We start from the raw sequence: 17,564 nt of genomic DNA, 5'->3' as shown, positions 1-17,564 counted from the left end.
TCTTTGTGAACTCATGGAGGACTGGAGAAGAGTGAACATAGTACCTGTCTTTAAAAAGTGAAACAAAGATAATTGCTAATGATTTAAGATGGTTTCAGCTAGTTCCTTAAATTCTCTAGGATGAATTACATCAGGCACTGCAAACTTAAATATATTCAACTTATCTAAATATTCTTTTACCTGTTCTTTCTCTCTTTTGGCTTGTGTTCCTTTCCCCTTGTTGTTAATATTAATTGTGTTAAATACATGGTCACCATTAACTTTTTTAGTGAAGACAGAAGCAAAATAGATATTAAACATCTGAGCCTTCTTTATTAAGAGTCTTCTTCAGGTCATCAGTTATTGCTAAGTAGAGGACCTACACTTTGACTCTTTTTCTTGCTCCTGATTTATTTAAAGTAACCTCTTCTTATTCCCTTGCATGTCCTTTGCTAGATGTAACTCATTGTGTGCCTTAGTTTTTTCTGATTTTGTCCCTACACACTTGTGTTTTATTTTTGTTCTACTCTGTAGCCATTCATCATTTTTCCACTTTTTGTAGATTCCTTTTTGATTTTCAGGTAATTAAAGAGCTCCTGATGGAGTCATATTGGCCTCTTACTATTCTTCTTATCTTTCCTTCACATTGGGATAGTTTACAGTTGTGCCTTTAGTATTGTCTTTTATAAACTGACAGCTCTCCTGAACTCTTTTCTCCCTTAGATTTTCTTCCCAGGACCTTACCTATGATTTTTGAGTTTGTTAAAGTCTGCCTTTTTGAATCCAGAGTCCTTATTCTACTGCTTTCATTCTTTCATTTCCTTATAATCATGAAATCTATCGTTTCATGATCCCTTTCACATTTGCTAACACTTCCTCCCTGTTGGTTAGAATCAAGTCTAAAATTGCTGTCCCCCTGGATACTTCCTCCACTTGCTGAAACAAAAAGTCTGTCCCCAATACTTTCCAAGAATGTATTGGAAAATTTGTGCTCTGCCATATCACTTTCCTAACTGATATCTGGAAATATCCTTTGTTGCAGGTTAATTTCGGAGAACTGTCAAATAGGACAGTGTGCCATTAATGGCATTAGTAAGAGAATGTGAAAGCAGGAAGCACAAATTAAGAGTATGAGCCACAATTTTTTTTTTTAAATTCATGTCAGGTAACTTGATCTCACTTCTCTATCACACTTGTCACTTTCTGATGCATGGTCTACATACTTTGGAAGCAGGATTTCTTGTCTGACAAAACCATTTATATATTTGCCCCAGTTGTTCATACCTTCTCCCTCCATCCCTGCAAAGACAGTCACTTATTGAGGGAAAAGGAGCTGGGTCCAGGTGTTTGTCTTGAGCTTTAGGAGGAGTCCAAAGAATGTTTCCCCTCTCTTCTCAAGCCAGGAGAAGGAAGTTAGGCATCTCCATCTCACTGGCAAGAATTTTTCTCCTCTCCCCCTCCACCATATCTGATGGTGTCCCAGAATAGGGAACAAACTGGAAGCCTGTTTTGAGTAGTAATTTTTCAGAGATCTATAGGTTGAGAATGAAGAGGATACAAAAAGTTATTAGCATGGAATGGCTCCCCACACAACACAGAGGGAAAGAAGAGTTAGAACATTTGAGGCACCTGTGTTTCCCCCTAAGAAGCCCAACATTCAGAAAGTTTTAGTAACAGGAATTTTAACTGCATGTAGTTTTACTATGTCTCTGGTAGTTTATAAGTATTTCTACCACTGAATATGCAGTTTGGGGTTCCCTGCACACTTATTCCTCTTCAAGTTTCCTTTAACTGGCCTTTATGGATTTCACCACAGTATACCAGGTGCTCCCTTTTGCACTAGTATCTCCAAAAAAACATAAGCAAGAGTGGGCACAAGTATTAGAAAGCATCACTATCTACAAGCAGATAGTAGATAATTAAGATTATACTTAACTTTTACATTAACATTGCTAACTCTGAAGTGTAACGATGATAACTGTTTCATAGTTCTAGGGCCACAAGCTGGAAAGGGGCCACAGGACACAACGAGAAAGCATTTAAATGATTAGTTTTTGGTATTTCCTAACACAAAACGCATTATATATTTTCCACTGCCTTAAGAACATAAGAACAGCCATACTGGGTCAGACCAAAGGTCCATCTAGCCCAGTATCCTGTCTTCCGACAGCGGCCAATGCCAGATTCCCCAGAGGAAATGAACAGGTAATCAAGTGATCCATTCCCTGTCGCTCATTCGCAGCTTCTGGCAAATAGAGGCTAGGGACTCCATCCCTGCCCATCCTGGCTAATAGCCATTGATGGACCTATCCTCCATGAATTTATCTAGTTCTTGTTTGAACCCCATTATGGTCTTGGCCTTCACAACAAAGAAGATCACAACAATATATTAATCCATGGTATGCCCACAACTTGAATACTACATACGGATGTGGTCTCCTCATCTCAAAAGAGATATACCGGCATTAGAAAAGGTTCAGAGAAGGGCAACTAAAATGATTAGGGGTTTGGAACGGGTCCCATATGAGGAGAGATTAAAGAGGCTAGGACTTTTCAGCTTGGAAAAGAGGAGACTAAGGGGGGATATGACAGAGGTATATAAAATCATGAGTGGTGCGGAGAAAGTGAATAAGGAAAAGTTAATTACTTGTTCCCATAATGTAAGAACTAGGGGCCACCAAATGAACTAATGGGCAGCAGGTTTAAAACAAATAAAAGGAAGTTCTTTGTTACTTATCACCTGATTATCTTATCATGATGTTTGCAAATTGATTGCTTAATTATTTGGTCCATTATCTTTCCGGGTACAGAAGTTAAGCTGACTGGTCTGTAATTCCCCAGGTTCTCCTTATTTCCCTTTTTATAGATTGGCACTATATTTGCCCTTTTCCAGTCATCTGGAATCTCACCTGTCTTCCATGATTTTTCAAAGATAATTGCTAATGGCTCAGATATTGCCTCAGTCAGTGAAGCTTGGCCACTTAATGCAGATTCTTTAGATGACTAATTTCGCCAAAATATTTTAATCAGAAATACACAAACTGGTCTGAAGGTTCACTCTTGACTATTCAGATTCCACCCTTCTCAGCTTGGCCTTGGCTCTCCTAATCTTTAAGTACAACCCTCCAGTAATCTTCCCCTCCCATGAATTTCCACCCACGCCAAAGTTTACTGAACCCTGAAGAAAAGAGCTGCTGGGTGTAAACTACTGTTGAAATCTAATTTTACACACACACACACTTTAAGAGAGAGCGTGACCAAATTCAGCAGTAGATGGGGCCCAACAAAGACAGTCAGAGCTACTGGACTCCACTGTGGAATCTTCAAAAGCATTGTTGGGGAGAAGAATTAGGGTGCTTAAAAATATGTGGATCAATATATGTGATTTTGGATTTCCTAACTGAACATTCTACAGTTTACTCAGGAATATTACTGAAATAGGGGTAAATGCTAAGACAATTCATAAGATGAGGTAAGAGTTTCAGCTATTTTCAAAAGCTATTCCATTCAGTTTATTTTCCAGGTTGCTTTTCCGCTGCCTCCATTAACAAAATAGCTCAACAAAATTCAGTATTTTATTTAAATATGGAACTTTTAATACTAAGTTAACATAAGACAAACATTTGACTTATACACAAGTTGATAGATCTATTAACATCAGAGGTCACTCTATTCATTACAAGTTTTAAATTGCTATAATAGTGCTCATGAAATACAGTGTAAACACTTTCAAATTCATGAACATTCAGTTTTGCTATTTAATGGAGAGCAGTCTGCATCACACAGAGCCCCACCTAATCAAAAGTGCAAAGATTTCTAAAGCTAAGCTTATCAGAGTTTAGCAAACAGAGTCAGACAGAGAACCCATAGCATTAACTGAGTGTATCTAGCAGTACAAGTAAAAAAATTCCACTTTCCATATCACTATGAGTTAAGCCTTGCTATCTCATTTGTTGCTTCTGTAACACTGCACTTTAACAAGTTTGCATTTTAAAGTACAGTCATTAAGTGAACTCTTCTGCCTTGTTCCATACAACCCGTAGAACTATTTTTACTCCATGTGAAGCCATCAGATGTCTCAGACTGCAAGTTTATGTCTGTAAAAAAGTGCATCCTTGCCCATCTTACATCAGTCTGATGTACACCAACTCTCTCAGCCACACATCTGTTCATGAAGCCATAAGTGAAAAGTAATAAGCCTAACATTTGGTATGCATTTCTGAGACATTTCCATTGCCTCTGTAAAGTCTTTCAGTCCACAGATATCAATACAACTTGACTCAAATCACTGCCATTTTAAGCCTACAAGTTATAAAAAGTACTTCTAAAATCAAAATTATGTTTTGTGACTTCATCTTTCTGACATGATATCGAAGGATATTTAGCTTTCCATCTACTCTGGAAAGCGTGTCTAGATACAAGTTTCTCAAAAGTCTTATGTCTTGTGGAATGTTTTAAGTACACAAGACCTGTCAATAGAGACAAATCCTTATCCCCACTAATCTTTCAATTCTAGTAATCATAAAAGTGTTACTTGTAACAAGAGGAAAAAATATACCTGTGCTTACCGGAATGTTTTCTTTCTTTGAATAATAAGGTCCACAGATCTGTTACAGTAACTACTTCAGCCTGCTTGCAGCTTTGGGGCAGAATCAGACCTCTCAGTCACTAGCAGCAGGTGAATGCCCCACCCCTGACACCCTCTCTGCTTCAAACAACTTTCACAGACATGATAATTCCATTCTATTTTCCTAAACTTACCTGACTGGAGATTAGAGTTATCAGGAAGTCTACTTTAATGGGAATAGTGAATATAATAAAACCTGGTACAGGGCTTCAATGGGGTTGTCAAGGTTCCTTCCCCACTCTGAACTCTAGGGTACAGATGTGGGGACCTGCATGAAAGACCCCCTAAGCTTATTCTTACCAGCTTAGGTTAAAAACTTCCTCAAGGTACAAACTTTGCCTTGTCCTTGAACCCTATGCTGCCACCACCAAGCGCGTTAAACAAAGAACAGGGAAAGACCCCACCTGGAGATGTCTTCCCCCCCAGAATATACCCCAAGCCCTACATCTCCTTTCCTGGGGAAGGCTTGATAAAAATCCTCACCAATTCACATAGGTGAACACAGACCCAAACCCTTGGATCTTAAGAACAATGGAAAAGCAATCAGGATCTTAAAAGAAGAATTTTAATTAAAGAAAAAGTAAAAGAATCACCTCTGTAAAATCAGGATGGTAAATACCTTACAGGGTAATCAGATTCAAAGCACAGAGAATCCCTCTAGGCAAAACCTTTAAGTTACAAAAAGGCACAAAAACAGGAATATACATTCCATTCAGCACAACCTATTTTACCAGCCAATTAAACAAAAGGAAATCTAACGCATTTCTAGCTAGATTGCTTACTAACTTTTTACAGGAGTTCCGAAGAGCATTCCTGATCTGTTCCCAGGAAAAGTATCACACAGACAGACAGATCCTTTGTTCCCACCCCCTCCAGCTTTGAAAGTGACTTGTCTCCTCATTGGTCATTTTGGTCAGGTGCCAGCGAGGTTATCTTAGCTTCTTAACCCTTTACAGGTGAAAGGGTTTTGCCTCTGGCCAGGAGGGATTTTATAGTTCTGTATACAGAAAGGTGGTTACCCTTCCCTTTATATTTATGACAGGGGTAAAGTGCTGGAAGGAGCAGAATGAGCTTCCTAGGTTGGGCTCTATAGTCTTGGAGTGGAACCAGGGAAGCTGCTCTACAGAAGCATTTAGTGTCAGGGCTTGTACAAAACTCTTTTTCTCAACCATGCTGAGAATATTATAATACAGAGATGTTACCTTTTGCTTGGACAGTCTCATACACCTACATTAGAGCCCCCCTGGGGGAATTTAAGGCTCTGCACTGCTTAGGCCTCAGCTGAAGTATTCTGTCCGGTTCTGGGCACCACATTTCAGGAAAGAGTTGGACAAATTGGAGAAAGTCCAGAGAAGAGCAACAAAAATTATTAAAAGTCTAGAATCAATAACCTATGAGGAAAGATTGAAAAAAATGGGTTTGTTTAGTCTGGAGAAGAGAAGACAGGGGACATGATAAGAGTTTTCAAGTACATAAAAGGTTGTTACAAGGAGGAGGGTGAAAAATTGTTCTGGTTAACCTTTGAGGATAGCACAAGAAACAATGAGTTTAAATTGCAGAAAGGGAGGTTTAGGTTGGATATTAGGAAAAACTTCAAAACTGTCAGGGTGGTTAAGCACTGGAATAAATTCCCTAGGGAAGTTGTGGAATCTCCAGCATTGGAAGTTTTTAAGAACAGGTTAGACACACCTGTCAGGGATGGCCTAGTTATTACATAGTGCTGCTGTGTCAATTTCTTTCTAGAATCCATGAGAAGATGATCACTTCATCCAACCATCCATTTTGAACCTATCTGTTCCTGGGTCAAGGATTGCTTTTTCAATAACAGACCTCCTCAGGCAGACACAGCCAACGGTCCAATGTTCGGTTAATCAAGCCCAAGAACCAGTAAGACATAACCAATATCACTGCCACACTCTCTTTCCTATCTTTTGTCCTGGGGAGAAGTGGAAAAGAGGTGAGTAGGCAAAGAGCAGAGACCTTACCCAGCTTTGCAAGGGATCATCCATCACCTTGAAACCAGAACCTGACATATGGAGAGGCCACAGGGCACTTAATGGCCATTTGCAGATGCAAAGAGATCAATCATCAGCCCATCAAATTGACTTATAATCAGCAAGAATATTTCTGGATCCAAATGCCACTCTGCTTGATCTGACTTCTGCCATGTAAGTCTTGGTAATCATCATCATCATCATCCTCCTCCTCCTCCTCCTCCTCCTCCTCCTCCATTTGATGGGAAGTGCACATCAAGGCAGGAAACTCTGGTCTGTCCAGGACAGAAGCTGATTTTCTCTAGGGGTGGGCTTACTGTGTTCTACTTTACTTAAGAAAATCCCATCAGATAGAGATTGTCACAACCAGAACAAGTCTGTTATCAATGGGAAGAAGAGTACACTGAGACCTCAAATCATTGTGTTCCAGCCAGTGGATGCTATGCTTTCGTTCTAAGACCTATTTTCCTGGATAGAATTGGGACCTGAAAGAGTCCTCTCCACTAACCCCTGCTAACATCTGACAAAAGATTTCTTTGCCTACCACACTAAGAGTGGACCCTTTTGGAAAAAAAAAAAAAATCATTATCTGCATTCCCCAATTCAGAGAGCAGAGTGGAAAAAAGACAATGGGACTGTGACCTCTGTCAACAAACGTTATTTCAAGTGAGATGCGGAAGAGAACACAAATTACTGGGTAGGGCTCATGTGAGCTCTGATTCATTAAGTCTCTGTGCACAGCATTCCCAACAGGCTTCACTAAGAAATAGGTTATTGTTTCTGACACACTAGTTTTCCCTTATGACCATCTGTATCTGATGTTAACATTCTTTGCCATAAGACCTTTTACGAATAGAATTCATCCTCAGTCCACACCAATGACTGAGTCCCTGGCACCATACATCTGTGTTTATCATGAATCCACAATACTCCAGAAGCCGTATCACTACAGGTTGGTCTCAACTTTCTAAACAGAGCCCAGACGAGCAGAGTTTTCCAGGAACAGACAAGAGTGAACGCCCTTTTTCCTTAAAGCCAATATTAATACTCTCATGATCTTGGAAGAGACCTTGGAAGCATCTGTCAGATCAAAGGGTAACAATCAGTTTTGAAGAAAATAGTTCACGATCCGTATGCCAAGCTGGAGAGCTGTCTGATGAATGATAACGTTAGAATGTGAGCCTTCTTTAGGAACTTCAGGTGTTCCAACTGGGGTCAGTCTGTTTCTTCCCAATTCTCTAAAGCTAGACACAGTACAAGGAACAGCCATGATGGAGAATGGTGATATTGCTCTGATCTGAAGTAGATTATGTAGGATTTCATTCCTGCCCTGGCATTCCAATAGACTACTAGAGACTGGAAAAGGGACAAACCTGTGCTTGCAATTCTAGCACAGCTCCAAGGATTAGCCATTCTCGACAACGTCCAGTGACCTCATTTTGAGGAAAGCTATAGGCAGCCATTTATTCTCAGAATGAAAGAGCCCAGCACCCGTCAGGAGTCTAACAGATTGTTCTGAGGCAACTGAGGGCAACTACTGACCTTGCCAGAGCATCCTAGATTTGTTCCAGGTACCCCTTGCAAAACAGTAATCCCTCTTGTTGTACTTCAGGGACTGCTTGTCATGTTATCTGTATTCCTTGCAGTAGTGTCTGGCAGGAGCCAGGATTGTAAGTCTATTTTTCCCCAATAACTCCGGAGTTGTCTGAGCTTTTCATCAAGTTTTCCCACTACAATATGATGAGAGTGGAGAACTCACTTGTCCAAGTGTCTGATCTCAATGACAAAGGCCTACATTAAACAGATTTGTTTCCCCACTATCTATTCAGGAAGAACTCCTTACAATAGGGAATATTTCAGGTCAAGAGAGGTGGTCAGTATGGGAGGTATGATCCAAGTTAGCATGGTTTGTGAAAGCATAAGAAAGGTGTCTAAATTAAAAAAAAAATAAAGTATGAAGTTCTTTTTTGGCTGATGCCAACTGAGAGCTTTCATGCCCATAAGAAGGAGCTGAGGTGACACCTGCCTGGACTTGGCTGCCTACAAACGGCTTTTATAGTGAGGAGGCCACTTGATTAGGTTAAAAAATATCTTCCCCAGTTTGAAGTGCTGAGTCCCTGACCACCATGAAAGACAGTTAAACTTAACTTCAGAAGTGACACCAGGTTGAATTTGGACTGGTGCACACTAAAAGAACATCATGCCCTTATAAAATAGAGGCCGGGAGACCAGAAAGTAATAAATGGCACTGTGATGTTGCACTCCATATTCTTTATGGAAATATGCTTATGTTACGGATATGACATAACTGAGATGTACTTTATGCAAGATGGATTTTGTAAGGTATCAGTGGAAAGGTTATAATTTACTGAACGTGATTATCCAATTTGTATGCATGTATCAATTCTGAATCTAAAATTAGAAATATGGACTATGTAACCATTACAACTGGGTGTGTATTGGGAAGACACCCATCAGACAACAGGCCATCAAATTTGGTGAGCCATCAGGAACGAACAACAAAAGCATGAAGACCCTAATCAACCCTGCCTGGACTAGACTGAAGAGATGAACTGCACTCTACCCTCGGAGCCAGCTAAGCTCCCCAGTGAGACACACAAAATAGAGGGAGACACAGAAGAAACAGACCTTTCCTTTTGCCTTTTTCTTCTCGGCGTAGCACTCTCCCTGAAGCCTGCAGAGCACCAGCCACTGCAAATATCTCGGGGGGGGGAGGAAAAGCTGAGGGGAAGTCTCCCCAAAAAGGCAAATGCAGCACTGGGACACTGTTGGGAACTGGACAAAGACTAACCCAGATTGGTGGTCGGAAATTTGTAACAGAAGTTTGCAATTTCCCTCAGACAAGCTCTGTGGCAGGGGGAACGGTCAGAGCCACCAGCCACTGCAGAAGCACATAAAACTGTGTGGAACTCCAGCGGGTGGGGCATTCTCCTGCTGCCAGGTCTGGGTCTCTCTGTGAGCTGCAACAAGGCTCAGGCGCTCACTGTAATAGATCTGTGGCTCTCAGCATGAAGAAGAATTGTAGGTAACAAGTTTGAACAGAGGTGCAATTATCAAACTGATAACATCCTTTTAGTCTTTTATCCTTTAGTCTGTCAGCTTCTCCCAACTCCCTAGATTTGTACCTCCCAAAGACTAAACATATGCACATATACCCCAAGTTCAGTGCAGTCACCTCAATGGAGTGACTGATAGGAACACAAGAGAAGGTTTTTAAACAGACTAAAAAAACGTATTACCCTGAATCAATTACTAATTTGTGTAATATACTTGTAAATTTAATCTTTACATTTTTGCATACACCTGGTGTACCACATCTAAGTCAGTGACAACAAATTAAATATCATATCTTGATTAAAAACAAACAAACAAACAAACAAACAACTTACTTCCCAATGTTTTCAGGTAGTGCCTGCAGTGAGATGTCATTTACAGAAAGACACGTTAGATTCTGTAATTCAGGAAAGCTTTCAGGCAACCTATGGAGATATTAATTCGGATAAATCAAACACCTGTACTACAATAACTATTCATATTGGCACAGTCAGATTGTATATAGTTGGTGGAAAAGGATATGAGGTGGCTCTTATATAAAAAACTAAACAATAGTACTAAGACAAAGGGAAAAGCACTAGAAAGAGAAAAAAGTTAAAAGTAAACCAAATGGGTTTAATTTTCTTCTTGTTTGTATGTATTAAGGCAACGCATATCCCATATAATAAGACCACCACAAAAGATACATTCAAAAGCTGTTGAAGCAGCATATACTGTGAGGGAAGAAGAAAAAAAAGAGTACTTGTGGCACCTTAGAGACTAAGTGAAGTGAAATGAAGTGAGCTGTAGCTCACGAAAGCTTATGCTCAAAATAAATTTGTTAGTCTTTAAGGTGCCACAAGTACTCCTTTTCTTTTTGCAAATACAGACTAACACGGCTGCTACTCTGAAACCTGTGAGGGAAGAGTTATTGTTTCGGAAGAATGGGAAATTTGGCTTATTTTTTCATGCCACCTGTTTCAATATTAGGTTATGGAGCAGCCTCTTTTGTATTTTTAACTATTTGTTAAAGATGTCTAAAGCATGGAACACATTGTGCAGCCATCCTAGCCATCTCATACTGCTAAATACCAGGGGGCTTGATCCCAGCTATGTGGGAGATGGATCACGCTAAGGAAAAGGCGACCTAATGTAGAACAGGCAGAGACCTTTTGGCCTAGTGATCAGATAAGATTTGTTAACATGAGCTATCTTTAGGGCATGCAGCAAGAACTATTTCTTTTCACAGATTCAGGGGACATCAGTGCATTTTCAAATGTCAATTGATTTTTTTGGTTTCTAATTGTTTGAAGGCTGGGGTTAAACGGCAGGCTTATTTAGCTGATAGAGTTTACCTTTTTTAAAAGCTAGTCAAAATGCCTAGCCTGAGATAGATTTATACATAAAAAAAGGGCCTAAATAAATAAAAATCTAATGGAAAAAAATTGGTTGACAGCCACTTTTAAAACTGAAGATTACTACATTGGGTAGTGTTATAAATACTGGAAATACAAATAGAAAACAGGAAAAAATTGATCCAGAAAAAACTGGACTAGATGACCTCTTGAGGTCTCTTCCAACCCTAATCTTCTATGATCCTCCAAAGATTCCATATGTACTGAGCATACTCAGGCCCTGGCTGTGGAGGCTCAGCAGGACTTTCCCTGCAATTGCTGCTCTGACCTGCTGGGCTGTTATGGCATCAGACCAGAAATGCAAGGAAACTTTTTCCTGTTCTCTCAGTGCTCCTGCTTGCTGGATCCCAAGCAGTGCTATGGAAGAAGCCACTTAACTTCAATGCAGAGCGGACAAGAATGTGACCTGAGAGGGGATGGAAGGAGTTGACCAGGACTGGCTAGACTGAAGGAGACAGGGCAGAAGGATGTGTGACCACTACAGCACACTCTCCACCAAAATCCAGATTGAAACCCAAGATTCCCAAGTCTCAACATTTCTCTGGTGTCAGCAAATAGCTGAGAGACTCACTGGCAAAATGTGTCTGACTCCCTCTAGTGCTAGTCCACCTACCAGTAATAAGTTGTTATCCTCTGTCAGTTTACTCTGTTAATTCAAGTGGCAGAGGTCTGTGCAATGGATCTAAATGTTGCAACCATTTGAGTGTCAACATGGTTCCATGGAATTGAATTTCTGCTGGTTTGTTTTTTACACCTAGAAAGCTACAAATAGTCAAGCATTCAAAAGTTAGAAAATTGCCTGTGCAACCTTAATTCAACCCCTTTAAAGACTGTATCCTAATGTGTACACAAATTACATGATCCCATACTATATTTTCCACATGATCCCTTCCTCATTCAGTGCACAGGATGACCTGTGCTCCAGAGTTTAATCAGGACTGTATAGTAAAAGAGGCTGTTGTCTATAGGACCTCTGTTTCATTTGTTGCAGAAGTTGGAAGGTGAGTAATTAATGAGGTAGGGAATTGCAAGAAGACAGAGGGTGGTCTCGTGGTTAAGACAACTGAACATTGCCCAGGAGAACTGGATTCTATCCCTGCCTCTGCCAGAGTTCCTGTGTGATGCTCGGCAAGGAACTCAGTGGCCAAACATGAACATTTTGGTCATGTGTGTTTTTCAGCTTCTGGATACCCAATTTGATACCTTGGAATCTAATATGCAGAAGTGCTGAGCATGCATAAGAGCTGTGCTGGAACGTATGAAATGCTATAAAATGCTAAATAATCTCAAAACCAGTTCTAAGGCATTCTCAATTTGGGCATCCAAGATAAGGGGACAGTTTTTACCTTAGTCCCTCAGTGTCCCATTTGCTTTCTGTAATCTAGGGATAATACCACCACCTCACCAGGGTTTTGTGAAGGTAAATTAATAAATATCTGAAGCACTCAGATTCTATTGTGATGATCACCATACTAAAACCCACAAGGAAGTTAATAATTTTGTCTTCAGAGCAGGACTTCAATACTGTGCAGTAAATAAAACTTGGGGCTACATGTTGAACAATGAGAAGAAAACAAAATATTGAACAGCTGCTCATTCTGTGAGCACCATCCATCCAGTACACTGACAGAGGTATGGGTCCTGTGGAAAAGTAGTGTGTGTGATATAACTGAAGGTTGTCATAATGCATATGCACAAGGAGACAGAATTAAAATTGTACCAAGCAACCTTAAATTGTGACATTTTACAGCTTTTGAACCCTGGATTTTGAAACCTTACAGTTCTTTTCATGTAGTTGTTTTGACTGCAATATAATATATATTAGACAAAGACCAATACATATTTATTTTCAGGAAATCATTTTAAGTGGCTCCCCCCCCCCCCCAATACAATACAACTGTTCTCCCTTCATCAAGAAGTGTGCTGCATATTGCTCCTCATTTTAAACCCCAGCAAATAGAAGCTTATTGTTATTTTCTAACACCTTGTGACTTTCTTTACAGTTTAGGAAATAGGGAAGGATTCAGCTTACGAGTAATCCTTTTAAACATTGTTACATGAAATATAGAAGGATGAGAAAACTAATTCTTTGCTTGAACAACAAGAGCAGCACAGGGCCTAACAGCACAAGTGTAACAAGCCAGAACACAGTTGTGGTATCCACAACAACGCTTTTACTGCTAGCATGGACACGACAACTATTACTTAGTTAGAGAATGCTATGGCTTAGGCCATGTTATAGTCCCATCATATTAGGCAACACTAGCCTAAATATTCCAGGGGAGGAAGAGGGACGGCTACTGGCAGAAGGCCCTATGTCTATGCAATGTTGGATTGGTGCCCTCTCTACATGACAAACATGCTACTCTGTTCCATCAGGGAAGGATCACTTATGCGGATTCCCTCCCTATTTCTAAACGTCTAGAGACAGTCACAATGCATTAGAGGCTTTCCTTTTACCCCCTTCTTGCTAGATGCAACCAGCCAGGGCAAAGGAAGTTATAGTAGCTGCTGCAGCACCTAGTAGCAACTCAGCACTTGAAGGCTGAGCTGAGCCCCACTTCTCCTAGCTGCTCCTGCACAGAGTCCCTGTCTATCATTCATTTGCCCCCTATTTGATTTCTCTATCAATCATCTTGATTGTCCAAGAGCCTGTCCTTCTCCTTTGGTATGTGGAGTGGTGGGGGAAAGAACACTAATTCATTAGGCTGAATCAGAGTCACAGCAATCAAGCGAATCCTGCCAAACTGAGCCAATCAAGAGACATCTAAAGGACGCTTTCTTAAAATGATCAGTTACGGTTTATTTGGTGCTGTACAGAACATGAGAGGAAGAACTACCATCAACTATTACTCTTTCCTAGGCCAAAACAGGAGGAAGCAGTGACTAATGCCACTATGAACTGCTTTCACTGCAACCATGCAATTGCACCAAGAGGGGGAATACGGATATTAGAGAAGCAGCAGTCACCATCAGATGGAGAACAGTTTGGCCACATGGCATGTATAAATATATTGGATTAACCCTAATTCAGTGGCTAGGGATACGGAATGGGTGCAAGCCTCAGGCGTATGCAAGGAGAGCCATTATTTGCACCTGCTGAATTAACCCTAATTTTAAGCAGTCAAACTATGCCAGTGCAGCTACACTAGTTTGCTGGTCACTGACTGCTACATCCCACATATAGACAAAGGCTAGAGATGGAAGAACAGATGACAGTGGAAAAATATAGCACCATAGCTTTGCTGGTTTATACTGCTGGCCCTGCTTGCCAGGCTTTTTATCATTTGGATTTGCGTTCTTAAGTACTGACTAAATTCACATTTGTTCTGAGTAGCCTGTAATCGTCAACCCCCTGGGAAGGAAGGGTGCACTTGTCCCTGTAACTCTGATCTCTGGCCACCACCCTGTGGAAGAAATAGACCCTGCATGACTCAGACACACACTATATTTACTTTAAGAACTGAGCAAGTTAATTAAGATTGTAGTGCTGGCCTGGAAAGCACTTAGCATAAGGGGGAGTGTTACCTGGTCAGTGGGTTCCCACTGAAGTCTGCTACTTGTAGTGCTTTGCAAAAGGAGATGCTTTCTGGAATTTCAGGAATTTCTGCAGAAACAAACAAATGCACGGTTAACAATTGTGATGTAGAAGACGACCTTTTATTCGGAAATGGTCACAGCATTACATACTGTATCTGGTCATTTCAAATCAAGGAAGTTATCTTGCTGTGTGCTGTGACTTTTTTTAAATGTAAGACTATTTTTTTAAAAAGTTACCGATATTTCCAAATACAATTCAAGGTGTTAGTTAACATTTAGAGAGCCCAAAATTAATTGGGACCCAGACATTTTAGAGACTATTTATCTCTCATGCCCTGCTCAAAGGGCCTGGAATGCTCACTTGTCCAAATGAGGGTTGTCTGTAAATTGGCAGAAGAATCTCTGGAATTCAGTCTCTCTGTTTAGCAAAAGCCAAAGTCAGCCACTTTAAGGACACAGTCCTAGATTAATCATCTAATCCAGCCATTTGGAAATTTGGGTCAATATAAGGACAGGCATTTTATTGACAAGGGTGTGTTGGCAGGGTGTGAGGGTGGAACAGGAAAAAAAAAGTAAATATCTCTGCCCAAATGTACACTCATGGGCACAGTACCATCCCCTCTTACTACACTAAAATCTCACACCTTATAGCAGTGGTTTTCAAACCGTGGGTCACGACCCACAACTGGGTCACAGAATGGAAGGGACTGGATCGCGGCAGCTCTGGTCAGCACCGCCGACAGGGCCGTTAAAAGTCCCGTCTGTGGTGCTACCTGGCAAAGGCAGGCTAGTCCCTACCTGTTTCGACAACGCGCTGCACCCCGGAAGCGGCCAGCAGCAGGCCCGGCTCCTAGGCGGGGGGGGAGGGGGGGGAAAGACCATGGTGCTCCGCACACTGCCCCTGCCCCAAACACTGGCTCCACACTCCCATTGGCCGGGAACCAGCCAAAAGGGAGCTGGGAGGGGTGCCTGCAGGTGAGAATCCTGCCTCTGTACCCGGCTGCACTGCTGACCGGAAGCCGCTGGAGGTAACCCTGTGCTCCAATCCCCGGCCCCAGCCCTGGAGCCCCTTCCTGTATCCCAAGCCCCTCATTCCCGGCCCCAGCCCAGAGCCTGCACCCCCAACCCAGAACCCAGACCCCCTCCCCCATCCCAACCCCCTGCCCCAGCCCTGAGCCTCTCCAAACCCAGAGCCCCATCCTGCGCCCCAAACCCCTCATCCCTGGCCCCACCCCAGAGCTTGCACCCCCAGCTGCACCCCCAACTCCCTGCCCCAGCCCAAAGCTTCCTCCCACACTCTGAACCCCTCCGAGCCCTCACCCCAACTCTCTGCCCCAGCCCTGATCCCCTCCCACACGCCAAACCCCCCATCCCCAGCTCTGTTGGGTCATGAACATCAAACAGTTTTCTTCAACTAGGTGGCCAGAAAAAAAGTTTGAAAACCACCGCCTTATAGTACTACTCTCTTGAATCTAGGTCTCAAATAAATGCAAAACACTGTTAGTCAGGCTTGGTCTACGTTAGGAACTTATGTCAGCATAACTACATCACTCAGGGGTGTGGAAAATCCACATCCCTGAGCGACATAGTTATACTGACCTAACCCCGGTGTAGACAGTTACTGCCACTTGGGGAGGTGGAATATCTACACTGACGGGAGAAGCTCTCCTTTCAGCATAGATAGCACCTTCACTAAGCAGACGTGAAAATGGTGGTAAGAGTAGACAAGCCGTCAGAGGTCTGGCTTAATATAAATGAAGTTAATCAGATATTTGTAGGTAAACAGGAAGTTTCAAATACTGTACAGCATATAAGTAGAGCTTTAAAAAGATGCCTGCCAGGTTTCATGCATCAATGCTATTTTCATGAGCAGCCTACGTTAAGGGTCCTTAAGTTCTTACATTAAATTACAACAAGAATAATGCCCACACTGGTAGGATGTATTTGCTTTCAAAGTTTCAGATTTGTGATTCCGGTCATTTACTTTGAAAGGAATACAATTTATATGAATACTTGGATAGAGATATGCACAGAGGAAAACAGTATGTTCAACATGTTAACAGTATGTTAACAGCAATTAAACCTTTGTACATACGTCCCTTCGTTTCAAGCATCCTCTTTTGAAGAAGAGCCCCGCTTTCATCTGGGAATTGTTTAGGAGACGAGACAGTAGAGAGCACTTTCAGAATGTTTATCTCTAGAAAACCCCTAATTCTTTGTTACTGCTATTAAACTTATCTTAAAATGTAGATGCCACTGCTTCATCCTTGGAACACTTAGTTCAGCCACTTTAACAAGAGGCAAAACACACTCATACCAGGCTCAGTGAAAATGTGAAGGCTAGAGGAGTTTGCCAGGGACAATAATGTAATTAGCTTGACCTAGTGTTTTAAATCTACCAGGTTGAGATTTATTTTGTGTTTTAGTCTCCTATTGGTCAAACCAATGACAACAACAACAACAAAAAAAGGTAGTTGTTATCTACTTTCTCAATTCTTCCAGAACCTGTGTAGGAATATTACACATTTAAAACAAGTGTAAAGCGCATAGAAACATCACACTAGATCTAAATTCTCTCTAGTCAGAAGAAACCAAGGTAAATCTAAAAAAAAGTAACAGCAATTGCCCAGTCATAAAATTTTCTTTTCAGTTCCCTTCCATCCCCGCCTCACATTTTTCCCAGACCACATCCCCTGTTTAAGTTTGTTAAATATATTCCTCCAATTCTAACCACACAGGAAATGTAGTCAGGCAGTGATCCAATATACTTACTCACACAAATAGTTCCCTAGACTTTATTGGCCAGCAGAACTATATGGCCTGTGTGTAGTGGGAGGTATATTTAGTTTAAAAAAGGAATTTGGAAAGTGTGTTCCAATCTGATCCAATAACTTTGGAGTTTCAACTCTAGAAACCCGACTTAGGTATAGCAGGACTTCCTCCCTCCTCCCCCCC

General features: G+C 41.4%; 1 protein-coding gene across 3 annotated transcripts in view; it reads right to left on the bottom strand.

Annotated features, from left to right (window-relative positions):
* The window catches only part of LRRC1 (leucine rich repeat containing 1), a 168,828-nt gene that overhangs the window by 96,997 nt on the left and 54,267 nt on the right, over positions 1-17,564 (bottom strand). For all 3 annotated transcript variants that reach the window (XM_074947835.1, XM_074947836.1, XM_074947837.1), the window contains exons 3-4: positions 14,598-14,676; positions 10,011-10,100 (exon numbers count right to left, since the gene is read on the bottom strand). In XM_074947835.1, coding sequence (XP_074803936.1) covers positions 10,011-10,100; positions 14,598-14,676 — 169 coding nt within the window. The remainder of the gene's footprint in view (positions 1-10,010; positions 10,101-14,597; positions 14,677-17,564) is intronic.

Source organism: Natator depressus, chromosome 3 (genome assembly GCF_965152275.1).
Source record: "Natator depressus isolate rNatDep1 chromosome 3, rNatDep2.hap1, whole genome shotgun sequence".
In the NCBI taxonomy this organism is placed as follows: domain Eukaryota; kingdom Metazoa; phylum Chordata; order Testudines; family Cheloniidae; genus Natator; species Natator depressus.
This window is presented reverse-complemented; position numbering and strand designations above follow the sequence as displayed.